This window comes from Scyliorhinus torazame, chromosome 18, assembly GCF_047496885.1.
Source record: "Scyliorhinus torazame isolate Kashiwa2021f chromosome 18, sScyTor2.1, whole genome shotgun sequence".
NCBI lineage: Eukaryota > Metazoa > Chordata > Chondrichthyes > Carcharhiniformes > Scyliorhinidae > Scyliorhinus > Scyliorhinus torazame.
In genome coordinates this window covers 2,679,344-2,698,075 of record NC_092724.1, presented here as the reverse complement: position 1 = coordinate 2,698,075, position 18,732 = coordinate 2,679,344, and the positions used below count along the sequence as shown (strand labels likewise).

The 18,732-nt window shown below is 41.4% G+C and overlaps 1 protein-coding gene across 2 annotated transcripts in view; it reads left to right on the top strand.

Moving 5' to 3' along the window:
• Positions 1-18,732, top strand: part of sbno2b (strawberry notch homolog 2b) — a 313,687-nt gene that overhangs the window by 218,934 nt on the left and 76,021 nt on the right. For both annotated transcript variants that reach the window (XM_072482059.1, XM_072482060.1), the window contains 4 exons: positions 1-91; positions 1,500-1,643; positions 2,959-3,094; positions 5,512-5,617. In XM_072482059.1, the coding sequence (XP_072338160.1) occupies positions 1-91; positions 1,500-1,643; positions 2,959-3,094; positions 5,512-5,617 (477 nt within the window). The remainder of the gene's footprint in view (positions 92-1,499; positions 1,644-2,958; positions 3,095-5,511; positions 5,618-18,732) is intronic.

The following is an 18,732-nucleotide window of genomic DNA, read 5'->3' as shown; positions in this document are numbered from 1 at the left end:
GTTTAGTGTCTCCAATGACCTGAAATATGATGCTGAACGTGATCTTCGAGATATTGACGCTGCAAATATTCCAGTGCATGCTCTCAACAAGGTATGAATAGAAATCTAGCCTAGGGTATTTATGTAGAATCAAAAGTAATAAATGCATTAAAGTTCCAGGTCTGATTTGAATTATCAGTGCAGAATATTTGAAGAAGTTGGGTAAAATTAGAAATAGGCTCTTTTTCTTTGTGGAGACAATTTAAAAAATTTTTTTTAAATTATTGTTCTCTTCTTAGCTCACCTGTAGCCTGCAGTGGGTCTAATTTTAAGTGAACTCACATGGGACCTTGTTTGCACACCACCTGATTTTAATTTCCCTTGACATCATTGGGAAGTAAAACTGGATGGCGTGTAAAACAGGCACCTGAACCAATCCTGTCAACTTTCAGGTAGATTAGATTTAAATTCTCCCAGGCTGAAAGGGCAAAAGGTTACCCTGCAGTGTTTGGCCTGTCCACCAACTGGTGTGAAAGATCAGCTAGCACAATCCGATTTCTGATTTATCTTCTCGTCCACATGTACCTAATTCAACTGAAGGTACTTATTATTATAAAGTATGTTGTTATATGGCATTGTTCATACTCATTACAGTGTGCTTTTTTCATTGGTAGCGTGTGTCAGCTGTGTTTCACTTGGTAGCATCATTGTTTATGAGTCAGAAGGTCCCAGGTTCAAGTCCCACTCCATGGACTTAACCACAAAAGTGTAGGCTGGCACTCAAGTGCAGTGCTGAGAGAGTGCTGCACTGCTGGAAGTGATGTCTTTAGATGAGGCATTAAGCCAAGGTGACTCTTGGGTACATATAAAAGATTCCGTAGCCCTGTTTTGAAAAGAGCAGGGAAAAAGAGCCCTGTTTTGAAAAAGAGCAGTGGGCAGCACGGTAGCATTGTGGATAGCACAATTGCTTCACAGCTCCAGGGTTCCAAGTTCGATTCCCGATTTTGGTCACTGTCTGTGCGGAGTCTGCACGTTTTCCCCGTGTCTGCGTGGGTTTCCTCCGGGTGCTCCGGTTTCCTCCCACAGTCCAAAGATGTGCAGGTTCGGTGGATTGGCCACGCTAAATTGCCCTTAGTGTTCAAAATTGCCCCTAGTGTTGGGTGGGGTTACTGGGTTATGGGGATAGGGTGGAGGTGTGGGCTTGAGTGGGGTGCACTTTCCAAGAGCCAGTGCAGACTTGATGGCCAAATGGCCTCCTTCTGCACTGTAAATTCTATGATCAACTATCCACAGTGTCCTGACCAATATTTACCTCTTGATCACAAAGTAAATTATATGATCTTTATAACGTTACTGTTTATGGAAACTTGCTGCATGAAAATTGGTGGCTGCGTTCCTGATATTAAACAACGCCTCACAAGTACTTAATTGACTGTAAAACGCTGGAAGTGTGAAAGGATCTATACAAATGCAATTTTTTCTTTAATGCACTACAATGTGATTTTTTAAATTGGTAACAGATAAAGTATGGTGATACAGCTACTTCTGAAGGTGTTTTGTTTGCAACCTACTCTGCACTGATTGGTGAAAGCCAGGCTGGTGGTCAACACAGAACAAGGCTAAAACAGATCCTGGACTGGTGCGGAGAGCAGTTTGATGGTGTTGTATCCTTTAATAGTTAAAGTTCTGAGTGTTTAATAATTAAATTACATTAAAACAGCACATTATTGACATGTTAAATAAGCAAACGTTCAATGTGATTTAGTGTTACAAGATTAATAAAGTTCACAAAATAATCTTAGGCTTTCTTTCAAAAATGATAATCAGAGGGCGGCATGTGGCGCAGTGGTTAGCACTGGGACTGCGGCACTGAGGGCCCGGGTTCTAAACCCGGCCCTGGGTCACTGTCCGTGTGGAGTTTGTACTTTCTCCCTATGTCTGCGTGGGTTTCACCCCCACAACCCAAAGATGTGCAGGTTAGGTGGATTGGCCATGCTAAATTGCCCCTTAATTGGGAAAAAAATAATATTTGGGTACTCTAAATTTAAAAAAAATATATAATCAGCAATCAAATTGAAATATGTTGCATGTACTATTTATAAAATAAATGTGCATTGTTGTTATTTCTCTTCTGGAATGCTCCAGTAGATTGTATATAATTCAAGAACATTAGGACTGATGATGACCAGATGATCAATCATGTTTCTGGAGCTGATGAACGTTAAGGTAGACAACTTGGAAAGGATTATTTACCATGTCCACATATATGACAGAAGAATCAGGCTAGAATAAACTGGCTGCAGGAGACAAAACTGATCAGTTATGATTACTTGTGGGAAAGACTTGCTTTACTCAAAGCTCCCTCACAGCTAGACGTTGTGAAGGGAAGCTTGAGATTGGTTTCTGAGGGGGGACAACACTGAACTTACAAATGCAATTCGAGAGAGACAAGAACATTGGGTGGGATTCTCCGGTCTGCCAGTCCCGGTTTCCAGCGTTGCGCGCCCCCGCCGGCAGCGGGATTCTCCATTCCCACAGCTGACTAATGAGGTTTCCGATCATGGTCACCCCAAGCCATCGGGAAACCGTGGGTACGCTGCCAGCAGACCGGATGATCCTGCAACGGAGAATTCCACTGATTGCATTTGAGGTAAATCGGTGCAAAGCCAACAGTTCCATCACCTGTTAACGATTTAATCAAGGTTGAGGCAAACACAAGCTTTTGTTAATGTTATACCTAAAAGATAAATTCATCTCATTGTGCTTGTGGGATCTCTTTGTGCAGAATGGATGCCTTGCTGCTTATGTATGTAACAGTAATCACTGCAGATTATCTCACTGAAACTGCTTTGAGCATTTTCTAAGATATGAAAAGGTGCTAAATAAATGCAAACCCTTTTTTTCCTTCTGTCTTTCTGATCATGAAAACAATAATTCTTTGGATCTTTTGGATTTTCCTTGACTAATTTTGCCTCTTAGATTGTATTTGATGAATGTCACAAAGCAAAAAATGTTTGCGTGAATGGCAGTACCAAATCCACCAAAACAGGCCTGGCTGTACTAGAGCTGCAAAATAGACTACCATTTGCACGAGTCGTTTATGCAAGTGCCACAGGTATGGATCTATTCCTCAAAAATAAAATTGTGTGTGTTGGACACTGAAAGGTAATGTATTATGTAAGCGTGTTTTGTTATTAGTACATCAAGACTCTTCAGTATCATTTTCAGTAAGACTGCTCCACTTTCCTGAAATAATTATTTTGTCTGTGCGTTGGTATTTTAATTTTAGGCTTACCGAACAATAAGCTTGTGTTAACTGGGTCATTAATTATTTGGAGTACTAGGGCAGCACAGTGGCGCAAGTGGTTAGCACGGTTGCCTCACGGCGCCGAGATCCCAGGTTCAATCCCGGCTCTGGGTCAGTGTCCGTGTGGAGTTGCACATTCTCCCCGTGTTTGCGTGGGTTTCGCCCCCACAACCCAAAAGATGTGCAGGGTAGGTGGATTGGCCACGCTAAATTGCCCCTTAATTGGAAAAAATAAATTGGATACTCTAAATTTATTTATTTTTTAAATAACATTGAGTGCCCATACGCTGTCTGCCCCCAGGGTATTGATGAAGTCTGCATTGTCCCACAGTGATGTTATGCAAATTGATTTCTCCCTCTTGAATGTAATTTTTTTTAGTGAATATAAATATTATTAAATTAATTTATCTCCACATATTCTGACATTTCTATTATCCGTGGGTTTTATGTTTCTGTTATTTGCTTCCTCTTTCGGCTTTTCCTATTACATGGGGTGGCCAGAATGCTGGTTGCTCACCTTCATATTAAGCATCGTTTTAGGAATTAGCAGTTGGATTAAGAGGCAGATGTGTTTCCTGCCACAAAGCCTCCTGATTTATCTGGACTGGGATTAGCACCAGTACACGCTGGCTTGTCTGCACCGTGTCGGGGTTATTTTATTTTTCTGCTCGCATGCCGAATAATTAAATTGACACTTTTTTTAAACGGGAATTCTTAACAGCAGAATTGATAATACTCCGATTTTACCTTGGCGACATGTAAATGTTTGTCGAATACTTTCAAAACCAAGCTTCTAACAAATTTTCCCCCAAACGAGTGAAAAGTGGAGAATTGTCCCTCCTGATCAGCCAGAAGAAAAATATTTTTGATTTGGGCAACCTAAAGATGCTGCAGCTGTGTGTTTTCACCAGGCTACAAGCTGACACCACATGGTGCGGAGTAAATACAATGTACAGTGTCTGACGGATTGAGGCAGATTGATTTAATATTCAAATATATTTTTTTGGAAAGCAAATAATCAAGTTTAAATAAAATACATCATATTTAAATGTTTGACTTACCCCTCTGTCAATTACTTCACCCTACAAATTATAACCAATACAATCAGTCTCTTCGATTCACTCTCAGATAATAGGGAATTACATTTTTTCAAATTAATTTAAAGTAACTTTTTTCCTAACACTAATAAGTAATAAGCTTCTCACCAATACTCAGTGTGTATTTTTGCCAGGGTCCCTAGGCTCCAGGCCTCATAGGAATTTACCTGTTTTGTCAAGACTGCAGAGGTGGTGTGAGAGTGTTGCTCTTGATATTGAGGCAGTATTTGACCGAGTGTGGCAACCAAGGAGCTTTAACAAAATTGACGCCAACGGGAAATGATCTGAGTGATTTTGTAATGAATAAAATATATCAGATTTTTTTCCCCTAGTTCAATTAAAGTTGATATTACGTCATGATAAAATTATCACAAAATTATCAGCATCACAACATACTTTTACACATTCACTGTTTTGATCACTATTGCCAGAATTACACTTCCTGAAAATATTTGAATTTTGATTATCCATCATATTCTTTACCACTCCTTCAGCTTATGTCTTTAAGCGTTTGTTGCTTTATATATTTGTATGTTACAGGGAGATTGTTGCATAGTAATAATGTCACTGGACTAATAATCCCCGAAAAGGCGCCGGAATGTGGCGACTAGGGGCTTTTCACATTTCATTTCATCCAGAAACTTTGGCTAACGCTCTGGGTTCAAATCTCACCACGGCAGCAGGCGGAACTTAAATCCAATTCATTAAAAAATGAATCTGGAATCGAAAGCTCGCCTCAGTAATAGTAACTATAAAACTCATCGATTGTTGTAAAAACCCCTCTGATTCACAATTTGGCCTTTAACGAGGAAAATCTGCTGTTCTTGCCTGGTCTGCCCTACACGTGACTCCAGACCCACAGTAATGTGGTTGACACTTAACTGGCATCTGAAATAGCCGAGCGAGACACTCGGTTCAAGGGCAAATAGTGATGGGCACCATCAGCCAGCGACGACCACATCACATCAAAGATTTTTTTTTTAATGTTGGCATGCATTACAGAGACAAATGAGAAACTAAATTTGAGAAAATGTCAATCTTTCACATCACGTGTCTGGAATGCTTATTATTTATTGCAAAATGTTTCCACTAAAGTTGCTTAAAATACTTTTTATTTTAAATATGAAGGTGCCTCGGAACCAAAGAACATGGCTTACATGTGCCGCTTGGGTATATGGGGAGAAGGCACACCCTTCCGCCAGTTTGAGGATTTCCTTCATGCTATTGAGAAACGGTGAGTCTACATTTAAACCTGAAAGAAAAGTACTAAAGCTCCAAAACTACTATGGGCAATGATTGGTTAAAACTTTAGCAGAGCTGCTAGTCCATTTAAAATAGGCTGGTTCAGAAGAATGGACAGAGGAACGTGGATGCAAGGGACGAGGGTCCTGATTTGTTTGTGCACAAATCTTTGAAGGTGGCAGAACAGATTTCACAAAGCAGCTGGTAAAAACTACCTGATCCTGGGCTTTATAAACTGTGCCATTGTGTAGGAAAGCTAGGAAATTGTGCTAAATCCATAGAAAACATTAATTCAACCTCGTCTGATGTATTATGTCCAATTCGAGACACCAGCCTTTTGGAAGAACGTGAAAGCAGGTGAGGGATTGGAGAAGAGTTCAGGGTTGAGGCTTGACCTTTACAACCATGAGCGGTTTAAATGAAGTAAGTACAGAGGTACTGACTGGAACTCTCCGCCCGTTGTCCATGGGTTTCCCGGCGGCATGGGGTAGTTTCAATGGGAAATCCCATTGACAAGTGGTGGGAAGGTAGAATCCCACCACTAGCGAACAGCGCGGCGCCAAGAAACAGGTGACTGGGGGGCTGGAGAATGCTGCCCACTGTTTCCAGTGCCTGAAGGTTTTATAACCATACAGAACAGATTTAAGATAATTGGCAAAAGAACCAGAGGCAGCATGAAGACATCATAGAATTTTCACAGTGCAGAAGGAGGCCATTCGGCCCATCGAGTCTGCACCGGCTCTTGGAAAGAGCACCCTACCCAAGGCCAACACCTCCACCCTATCCCCATAACCCCACCCAACACTTAAGGGCAATTTTTGGACACTAAGGGCAATTTATCATGGCCAATCCATCTAACCTGCACATCTTTGAACTGTGGGAGGAAACCGGAGCACCCGGAGGAAACCCACACACACACGGGGAGGATGTGCAGACTCCGCACAGGCAGTGACCCAAGCCGGAATCGAACCTGGGAATCCTGGAGCTGTGAAGCAATTCTGCTATCCACAATGCTACCGTGCTGCCCACGGTAGCATTGCGGACATCTGTTAATGCAACTCAGTGGTAAGATTTGGAATGTACTACCTGATAGAGCCCCTGGGGGGACACAGTGGTTAGCACAGTTGCTTCACAGCGCCAGGGTCCCAGGTTCGATTCCCGGCTTGGGTCACTGTCTGTGCGGAGTTTGCACTTTCTTCCCTTGTCTGCGTGGGTTTCCTCCGGGTGCTCCGGTTTCTTCCCACAGTCCAAAGATGTACAGGTTAGGTGGATTGGCCATGCTAAATTGCCCTTCGTGTCCAAAAGGGTTGGGTGGGGTTACGGGAGTGGGGGTGTGGTTTTGGGTAGGATGCTCTTTCCAAGGGCCGGTGCAGACCCGATGGGCTGAATGGTCTCCTTCTGCACTGTAAATTCTATGAAAACTATAAGTGGTGGATACAGTTTGAACATTAGCTATATAGGGTAATTGGGTAAATACTTAAAAGAACCAAAATGCGGAAGCAGGGGGAAATAGTGGGAAACTGGACCAATTGGACTGTTTTTTGAAATAGCTGGTGAAATTCAATCGGCAGAATGGCCTGCTTCTGTGCTGTACTATTTAATGACTCTATGAATGTGTCATGTGAGAATACTTTAAGAAATGGATGTTTAAGCAATGTACCTTTAAGAAATGGAGCTGACCATATTACTGAAGTGATGTCAGAGGGTGGGGGGAGCTGAGCTCACTTCTGCTTTTTGAGTTTCAGTTTGAGAACGCAGCTAGGAGTGTCTGTGTGTTTTTCTGGAAGAAACACATAGCTGGTCTGTTGATTTCTGCAATCCAAAGACTATAAATATATTGAATGTAACCTAATGTGCTCCTGTTTTTGAAGGTTTGAAGTCTTTTGGATGTTTAAAGGAACAGTTTGAAGGATTATTTAGTGTTATAGCCTTTTGGGGTTATCTTTGAAGTAATGGGTGTTAAGATATTCAATGTTTATTTTTAAAAGGCTAACTTGAGTTCATAGAATAAACATTGTTTTGTTTTAAAAAAACCACTTGTCCATTTCTACTGTATCACACCTGGAGGGTATGCCGTGTGCACCCACACCACAATCTATTAAATGTTGTGGGTCGGTTGAACTCCATGAAACACTTTGGGGTTCTGTAAACCCGGACCCATAACAATTGGGTGCTCGAGGGGGATAAAAGTCTATCGACTGGATTGGCTTAATGAACTTAAAGATAGTGAGGGGTGAGCATATTGTAGTTGCTTTTCCGGTGTGGTATTTTAGTTTAAGTGGGGAGTGTGTTGTGGAAAATGGCTCTTTCAGAGGCTCAGGAGTTTTTGGAGGTGGATACAGTAACACGCAATACCTTACGGACAGAGACTAAAAGCAGACTGTTAGATTTGGCAAAAGCATTGCAGTTAACATTGCCTGGCAAAATGCGAGAAGATGAGGTACATACCGCGGCAGCTGAGCATTTAAATTTGCCTGAGATACATTCTGACTCATTAGAAATGGCAAAGCTCCAGTTGCAGATTAAGCAATTTGAACATGAAAAAGAATTAAAGCAGCTTGAATATGCAATGAGAGAAAAAGAAAAGGAGAGAGAAGAAAGAGATAGAGAGGAAAAAGAAATGGAGAGAGAAGAAATGAAATGAAATGAAATGAAAATCGCTTATTGTCACAAGTAGGCTTCAAATGAAGTTACTGTGAAAAGCCCCTAGTTGCCACATTCCGGCGCCTGTTCGGGGAGGCTGTTACGGGAATCGAACCGTGCTGCTGGCCTGCCTTGGCTTTCAAAGCCAACGATTTAGCCCTGTGCTAAAGAAAGAAACAAAGAAAGAGATAGAGAGGAAAGGGAAAAAGAGAGAGAGTTTGAACTTCATAAAATGGCTATGAAACATGAAAATCAGTTAAAATTGGCAGGCGCAAAGGGAAACATACAGTTGGATGAGATTGATGAGGATAGTGAGACAGAGCGTCATAGTCGAAGACGTGGTGGGGATCTATTTAAATATGTCCAAGCATCGCCAAGGTTTGATGAGAAGGAGGTAGAAGCCTTTTTCATTTCATTGAGAAGGTAGCTAAACAAATGAAATGGCCACAGAACATGAGTATTACTGATTCAAACAAAGCTGGTAGGTAGAGCTAGTGAAGTGTTTGCAGCACTACCAGAGGAGGTATCTGGAACGTATGAGGAGGTGAAAAAATCCATCTTAGGTGCATATATATATATGTTGTGTTGCCCGATTATATATTTTCTTTTATTCCCTTTTCTTCTCGTGTACTTAATGATCTGTTGAGCTGCTCGCAGAAAAATACTTTTCACTGTACCTCGGTACACGTGACAATAAACAAATCCATCCATCCATCCATGAGCTAGTGCCTGAAGCTTACAGACAAACGTTTAGAAATTTAAGGAAATAATTTGGTCAAACATACATGGAGTTTGAAAGGCTCAAACAGAGTAATTTTGATAGGTGGATAGACCAAATGTATGAAGCTCTCAGAGAAATTATACTTTTGGAGGAGTTTAAAAATTCAATTTTGATGTAGTGAGAACTCATATGGAAGAGCAGAGGGTTAAAACTGCGAGATTAGCAGCAGGAATGGCAGATGATTATGAATTAGTTCATAAATCAAGCACTGGGAAGGCAGATGTGGTAAAACAGGATAAGACACTGGGATTTGTTAGAGTGATAAAGGAAAGCCCAAGGGAAGCGAAGGAGGTGCAAACGATTGTACAGCCTGTTCAAGAAGTAATTGATAAGGTGCCAGATGTCTTTAAAGAATTTACTTGTGTGGGTAAAGTTTTCCGGATCTCGAATAACGATGAGTCCGAATACAGGAGGGAGATAGAGAACCTAGTGGAGTGGTGTAGCGACAACAATCTCTCCCTCAATGCCAGCAAAACTAAAGAGCTGGTCATTGACTTCAGGAAGCAAAGTACTGTACACACCCCTGTCAGCATCAACGGGCCGAGGTGGAGATGGTTAGCAGTTTCAAATTCCTAGGGGTGCACATCTCCAAAAACTGTCCTGGTCCACCCAAGTCGACGCTACCAGCAAGAAAGCACAACAGCGCCTATACTTCCTCAGGAAACTAAGGAAATTCGGCATGTCTACATTGACTCTTACCAACATTTACAGATGCACCATAGAAAGCATCCTATCAGTCTGCATCACAGCCTGGTATGGCAACAGCTCGGCCCAGGACCGCAAGAAACTTCAGAGAGTCGTGAACACCGCCCAGTCCATCACACAAACCTGCCTCCCATCCATTGACTCCATCTACACCTCCCGCTGCCTGGGGAAAGCGGGCAGTATAATCAAAGATCCCTCCCACCCGGCTTACTCACTCTTCCAACTTCTTCCATCGGGCAGGAGATACAGAAGTCTGAGAACACGCACGAACAGACTCAAAAACAGCTTCTTCCCCACTGTCACCAGACTCCTAAATGACCCTCTTATGGACTGATTTCATTAACACTACACCCTGTATGCTTCATCCGATGCCAGTGCTTTTGTAGTTACATTGTATATGTTGTGTTGCCCTATTATGTATTTTCTTTTCTTCCCATGTACTTAATGATCTATTGAGCTGCTCGCAGAAAAATACTTTTCACTGTACCTCGGTACACGTGACAATAAACAAATCCAATCCAATCCAATCCAACTCATGTGTATCAGGAGGAGCAGGTAAAGAAGTCACAATTTTAAGAGATACAGGAGCTAATCAATCTTTAATGGTAAAAGATGAGGAATTATGTAGTTTGGGAAGTATGTTGCCAGAAAAGGTGGGAATATGTGGAATTCAGGGTGAGAGGAGTAGCGTTCCATTATATAAGGTAAGGTTGGAAAGTCCAGTGAAGAGTGGTGAAGTGGTAGAAGGAGTAATAGAGAAACTATCTTGTCCAGGAATACAGTTTATCTTGGGTAATGATATAGCTGGATCGCAGGTGGGAGTGATGCCTACTGTGGTTGATAAGCCAGTGGAAAATCAGACAACTGAAGTGTTGAAGGACGAATATCCTGGGATTTTTCCGGATTGTGTAGTAACAAGGTCGCAAAGTCACAGGTTAAGACGAGGAGAAATCAAAGAGTGAAGATGAAGGGGAAATGCAATTTTCAGAAACGATTTTTGATCAAATAGTTGAAAAAGAACAAGAACAGGTGGAGGATGAGGTGGATATTTTTAGTTCAGGAAAATTGGCGGAGTTTCAACTGAAAAATGTAGAAATAAAACGGACATATCAGAAAGCATATACGGAAGAGGAATCTGAGAGTATACCAGAGTGTTATCACCATAAAAGTGATGTCTGATGAGAAAATGGAGACCTGTACATATGCAGCCAGATGAGAAGTTCATCAAGTAGTATGCCGGTCGGGTATAGAAAGGAGGTGTTGCGAGTGGCACATGAGGTACCAGTGGGAGATCATTTGTGGATAAGGAAAACTCAAGCTAAAATCCAGAAACATTTATATTGGCCTAGACTACATAAAGATGTAGTTAAATTTTGTCAATCATGTCACACATGTCAAGTGATAGGGAAACCTCAAGCAGTGATAAAACCAGCGCCTTTAATACCCATTCCAACATTTGAGGAACCTTTTACAAAAGTTCTAATTGATTGTATAGGACCGCTTCCTAAAACAAAAAGTGGGAATCAATATCTTTTGATTATAATGGATGTGTCTACTAGGTTTCCAGAGGCCATTCCAGTACGTAATATTACAGCTAAAACGATTGTGGAGGAGTTACTTAAATTCTTTACTAGATACGGACTACCCACAGAAATTCAATCGGATCAAGGATCAAATTTTACCTCAAAGTTATTCAAAGAAGTTATGGATAGCTTAGGAATAAAACAATTTAAATCAACTGCGTACCATCCAGAATCGCAGAGAGCGTTAGCAAGGTGGCATCAGACAGTAAAGACAATGTTGAGGGCTTATTGTCAAGATTATCCAGAGGATTTGGATAAAGGAATTCCATTCGTACTGTTTGCAATTAGGGATGCACCTAATGAGTCAACCAAATGTAGTCCCTTTCAACTAAGTTTTGGTCATGAGGTAAGAGGACCACTTAAATTAATTAAAGAAAAATTGGTGGGTGAGAAATCGGAAATTATACTATTGGATTACGTGTCAAATTTTAGGGAACAATTAAATAGAGCAGGTGAATTGGCTAGACAACATTTGAAAGTTGCACAAAATGTGATGAAACGGGTAGCGGACAAGAAATCCAAAGTTCGCAGTTTTGCCAGTGGGGATAAAGTTTTAGTGTTGTTACCAGTGGTAGGGGAGCCTATAAAAACTAGGTTTTGTGGACCGTATCAGATTGAAAGGTAATTAAGTGAGGTGAATTATGTGGTAAAAACATCAGATAAAAGGAAGACTCACCGAGTGTGTCATGTGAATATGCTTAAAAGGTACTTTGAAAGGAAGGAGAGAAAAAGGAGGTTTTAATGATTATACTCAAAGTGACAAACCAAATCCAGATGACTGTGAATTTGACATACCTCAAATTAAATTGGAAAATGAAGATGCTCTTAAAAATTGGGATGAATTGTTAAGTTACCTTCCAGAGGAAAAACAAACTGACCTGAAAGAGTTATTGATATCACATGGGCAAGTTTGTAGAGATAAATTGGGAAGTACTAAAATGGCTATACATGATGTAGATGTGGGAAATGCTGTTCCTATCAAACAACATCCATATAGACTTAATCCTTTAAAATTGGCATAGGTTAACAAAGAGATTGAGAGTATGCTTAAAAATGGCATAATTGAAGTGGGTTGCGGCCAATGGAGCTCACCCATAGTGATGGTACCTGAACCAGACAGTACCCAACGGTTGAGTGTGGACTATAGAAAGGTGAATGCAGTTACAAGAACGGACTCTTATCCTGTCCCACATTTGGAGGATTGCATTGAGAAAGTGGGACAATCCGCTTTTATTTCCAAATTGGATTTACTTAAAGGTTGCTGGCAGGTACCTTTATCCGAAAGGGCGAAGGAGATTTCAGCTTTTGTGAGTCCAGATGGTATATACCAATTCAAAGTTATGCCATTTGGCATGAAAAATGCCCCAGCCACATTTCAACGGTTAACTAACAAAGTCGTTTCAGGATTACCCAATTGTGCGGTATATATCGACGATCTGGTAGTTCTGAGCCAGACATGGAAAGAACATTTAAAACATCTTATGGAGTTATTCGATCGACTTCAGGAGGCGGGTTTGGTGATAAACCTAGCCAAAAGTGAATTTGGAAAAGCCCAATCACTTTCTTTGGCCATACAATCGGACGGGGTCGAATGGTCCCACGGGATGTGAAAACAAAAGTTATTGGGGAGTTTCCAATACCCTCGACACGACGGGAAATAATGCAATTTCTTGGTATGAGTGGATTTTACCGGAAATTTGTACCAAATTTTAGCAGTGTGGTCGCTCCACTGACGGACTTGCTCAAGAAGCATAACAAATTCTAGTGGACAGCGGAGTGTCAACGGGCATTTGACGGCCTGAAGGCCGTGTTAACCACTGCTCCTGTGTTAGTCATCCCAAATTATACCAAACCCTTCAAAGTGGCTGTTGGTGCGAGTGATGTGGGTGTAGGTGCGGTGCTTCTACAAGACGACGACGAAGGGCTAGAGCGGCCCGTTGGTTATTTTTCAAAGAAATTGAATTCTCACCAGAAGAAGTATTCAACAATTGAAAAGGAGACTTTGAGTTTGGTGCTGGCTTTGCAACATTTTCACATGTGACCAGCAATCCGTCTGACACCGTTATATATACTGATCATAATCCGTTGACGTTTTTGGAGCGATTCCGGAATAACAATGCACGGCTGTTTCGCTGGAGTTTATTGTTACAGCCATTTCATTTAAAAATAGTACATGTGGCAGGACAGGAAAGCATGATAGCCGATGCTTTGTCACGAATGTGATGAACGGAAGGATTTCGGTTGGAGGAAGAAGAACGGGAAAAATAAAATGGACTATATTATTATACCTGTTTGCGTGTGTTGTTTTTTTTGAACCGGTAAAGTGTTTTTACTGTGTGCATTTCTTAAGTGATGGTGCAAAGGTAAAAAATGAAACCATCTTGAAGTTGATGGTTTATTTTTTTTTCTTGGGGGGGTGGGGGAGGTGTCATGTGAGAGTATCTTTAAGAAATGGATATTTAAGCAATGTACCTTTCAGAAATGGAGCTGATCATATTACTGAAGTGATGTCAGAGGGTGGGGGGAGCTGAGCTCACTTCTGCTTTTTGAGTTTCAGTTTGAGAACTTGGCTAGCAGTGTCTGTGTTTTGCTGTGAGCTGCAGGAAGAAACACAGAGCTGATCTGTTGATTTCTGCAATCCAAAGACTAAATATATTGAATGTAACCTAATGTGCTCCTATATTTGAAGGTTTGAAGTCTTTTGGATGTTTAAAGGAACAGTTTGAAGGATTATTTAGTGTTGTAGTCTTTTGGGGTTATCTTTGAAGTAATGGGTGTTAAGATATTCAATGTTTGTTTTTAAAAGGTTAACTTGAGTTCATAGAATAAACATTGATTTGTTTTAAAAACCACTTGTCCATTTCTGCTGTATCACACCTGGAGAGTACGTCGTGTGCTTCGCACACCACAATCTATTAAAAGTTGTGGGTCGGTTGAACTCCATGAAACACTTTGGGGTTCTGTAAACCCGGACCCATAACAAATGTCATATGAACGCGTTAAGTATTTGTGCCCAAGGGCAGCACGGTGGCACGGTGGTTAGCATTGCTGCCTACGGTGCTGAGGACCTGGGTTCGAATCCCGGCCCTGGGTCACTGTCCGTGGGGAGTTTGCACGTTCTTCCCATGTCTGCCTGGGTCTCGCCCCCACAACCCAAAAGATGTGCAGGATAGGCGGATTGACCACGCTAAATTGCCCCTTAAATGGAAAAAATAATTGGGTACACTAAATTTAAAAAAAAAGTATTTGTGCCCTAAACCCCACAACAAACTTCACGGCTCAATTTCGTCATTGTGCAGCAGGCACTTGGCCTACAAAGGATCAGGTAAATTTCACATCAGATTTCATTCATCGTTCTCTGAACAACAATAGAAGGTGTAAAAAGTTAAAATGAAAATAATTCCCGACGATTGTACAAGTCAGGCGATAAAGAATCAGCAACCCCATTTTCACCCATCTTATATCCTTTTTGGAAAAGGGAGGACCACCGAGGAGGATGAGTGATGATATTGTGAGAGCATCATGACCTCCCAGGTCGCACACCATCCTATCAGAGACATATCAAATATCCATCATCGTTACTGGATAGCCGGCCAGGAATTCCCGACTTAATGTCACTGTGAGAGCAGCACCACAAAAGCTGCAGCAGGTCAAGGGGAAGGGCTGCCACTGTTAAAGACAAATAAGAACAGGCAGTAGACAACAATAATTAGCATTTATACAGCGTCTTTAAAGTAGCAAATTGTCCTAGTTTGGACAGTTGGACTTGGTCAACAAGTTAGATTTGAAAGAGCGTGAAGAAGGAGGAGAAAAAGGTAGAGAAGTTCGGTGTCACCTACCTCCCGAGCATAAATCGAATAAAATTGTCCCTTGAGATTTCACATTGTCCAGGATTAATTTGGCCATGCTGCTAGCAATGCTGTGTTATCATTTATTGCACACTGTGTGATTTAGCACCTTGGATTTTTAAGACCTCACCAATACATCCTAATCCAAAATCATATCTTGCTCCAAAGCTTTATGGGAATTCCAAACTCCCCACCATCTAGCATCTCCTTATTCCAGATTTCATAGTTAATTGTAATTGAGGGCAGCACGGTAGCATGGTGGTTAGCACAATTGCTTCACTGCTCCAGAGTCCCAAGTTCGATTCCCCGCTGGGTCACTGTCTGTGCGGAGTTTGCACGTTCTCCCTGTGTGTGCGTGGGTTTCCTCCGGGTGCTCCGGTTTCCTCCCACAGTCCAAAGATGTGCGGGTTAGGTGGATTGGCCATGATAAATTGCCCTTAGTGCTGGGTGGGGTTACTGGGTTATGGGGATAGGGTGGAGGTATGGACTTGGGTAGGGTGCTCTTTCCAAGAGCCGGTGCAGACTCGATGGGCTGAATGGCCTCCTTCTGCACTGTGAATTCTATGTAATGTAATGTTTTTAAATAAATTGCTAAAATGTCATAAATAGCATATGAGCACAGACTAGTTGGGCCAATAGGCTGTATATAAAAAAAAAGTGCTGGAAATGCTCCCATATCAGGCAGCATCTGTGGAGAGAGAAACAGTTTGCATTACAGTACGATGTCCTTTCACCAGAACACCACAGTAGTTGTTTAAATGCTCCTTTCTGAATATGAATTCTGTTTGATGTGGGAAGCAGCATGTTGGTGCAGTAGGAGTAATTTCCAATGCACTGCGCTAGACTGATCATATGCAGATTGACGGCCTACATGTTGCACATTCTGTGTTACCCGTTTAGCTGTGACATTCATTGGGGAGAACCCTCTACTAATCTCTTGGGTATTGTGGTTCTCGAGATAGGGGAGTCTAGAGGAAAGTGTTTCCTAAAAATAAAAACTATGGTTGAAAAGATGTTGCAAGGCATCTTGCTCGGTAATTTATATGCTGGTACTAACGGAGGAATTTGATTGTGTTATGAATTATATTATACAGTGCATTACCCTATACTGTGAATCGTGGGCAAGAAAAAAGTTTACTTTGGAAGTGACCGACTGAAACATAAGTCTTTGTTCCAGTGATCTACAGTCAATGCCATGTTCGGTTGCTAATTTGAATTGTCAAATATTTAATTCCAAGTACTGTTCATACTTTGTGAATTGATTGTACGTTTCGATTGCAAGGTGCTCAGATGAGTGGTATGCTGAAACATTTGGTTCTTTATCGTAGTTGCAATCATGTTGCAGCATTGCATTGCTGAAGGTTTGGTTCATTATAGGAGGAATTATGATTCTATTATCTGGTGCTGTGGGCTGTAATAATTGCCCTTGCCTGATTTGGAATAAGTGATTGCTGATCTACTTTCACTCCATGGATGTCACTTGGACTGGTGACATGGAGATGGAAGCTTGTGTGTCCAGGAAATTGGTACAGTAGCAGGTCAGAGATTCATGAAATAATAAGCACGGTAGCATAGTGGTTAGCACAATTGCTTCACAGCGCCAGAGTCCCAGGTTTGATTCCCAGCTTGGGTCACTGTCTGTGCGGAGTCTGCACATTCTCCCCGTGTGTGCGTGGGTTTACTCCGGGTGCTCCGGTTTCCTCCCAAAGTCCAAAGATGTGTAGGTTAGGTGGATTGGTCGTGATAAATTGCCCTTAGTGTCCAAAATTGCCCTTAGTGTTGGGTGGGGTTGCTGGGTTATGGGGATAGGGTGGCGGTGTTGACCTTGGGTAGGGTGCTCTTTCCAAGAGCCGGTGCAGACTCGATGGGCCGAATTGTCTTCTTTTGCACTGTAAATTCTTTGATTCTACGACTTGATGTTCTTTCAGCTGCATTGCTAGAGTGATGATCAGATGGCAGAAAGCAAAATAACTTTTTTTTTCAAAATGTTAATGTGGTGCTTAGTGTTCCACAAGAGACCCTGTTGGTTTGGACATAATTTTGAAATAATTGAATGATCTGGATTTAGGAACTGAGAGAACAATGACAATTTACTAATGACTTCAGGTTGTAGGTAATGTGAATTGTGGCAAACATTAAGAAAGGCTACAGGCTGACATAGGATCGGCAGTTCCAACTCCATATAGAAGAATACTAGTACAGTTTAGAAGTTGGAAAAGGATTGGGTCACTGTCTGTGCCGAGTCTGCACGTTCTGTGTGGGTTTCCTCCGGGTGCTCCGGTTTCCTCCTACAAGTCCTGAAAGACATGCTGTTAGGTAATTTGGACATTATGAATTCTCCCTCTGTGTACCCGAACAGGCGCCAGAATGTGGCGACGAGGGGATTTCACAGTAACTTCATTGCAGTGTTAATGTAAGCCTACTTGTGACACAAATAAAGATTATTATGAATAGTTAGACTTAAAGTGGAGTAGGGAAGGAGAGGGTCCATGGTACTAGAGTTGGAGGCATCCATTATAGGAAGGATATAAAAGTGCCAGTAATGTTTTTGTGTCGATACACAAGGATGTTACCAAGAATGAGGAGTTGCAGTTATCATAGATACATGTACAGTGTCTCAAATCCGGCTATCCAAAAATCAGCAATGTCCAAAAAACGGCCACTTTTTCAAGCTGCTTTGCATGAATTTTTATTATTTCTAGATGAGTAAAATAATTTATCGTCTGTTGGGCTATGTGCTGCATTAGCACATTGACCAGTCATCAACTTTCTGCGTCTGTCTTTTCTCATGTTCCAAGTGACCATTGACCCGACCTGAACTGCCCAGAACATGGACAAGATGCGAAACCCGCACGCACGCGGTGCCGAGCTTTCTGGTTTTGAGACACTGTGCCTGTAGTTAAGAAGTTACAGCTTTTTTCAGCAGAGTAGGGTAATGCACTGTATAATATCATTCAGTAGACATTGAATGGTGACATGATGGAAATCTTCATGATTATGAAGTTATGATAAAATGAACAGCAATAAATTGGTCAATGAGACAGTAACAATGGAGCAGAAATTTAAGATCATCCCAAAAGAAATTAAGGGGGAAATGAGAAAAAATAATTTTAAAGGAAAGAAGATTTGTATTTGTATTACACCTTTCATGACAGGATATTCCAAAGTCCTTTATACTTAATGAGGTACTTTTGGAAAGGAGAGTTGGGGTTAGTTTACATGGAGAAAAAACTTCAGTGAAAATACCGAATGCTGTGACATTCTACATTTCTATGAATGGGTTTCAGTCAACCAAATATGGAGACCAAATATCACTTATTCTAATTTATATAGCAATTTTCACAACCTCTTGATGCAGGATGTCCCTAAACACTTGACAGCCAATTAAATAGTCTTTGAAGTGTAGTCACTGTTGTAATATAGGATGTGTGACAGCTAATTTATGCACTGCTAGATCCTACAAACAGCAGTGAGGTAATAACCTAATCATTTATTTTGGTGTTATGGATTAATATTGGCCAGGATAGTCCAGTTAACTCGCCTGTTC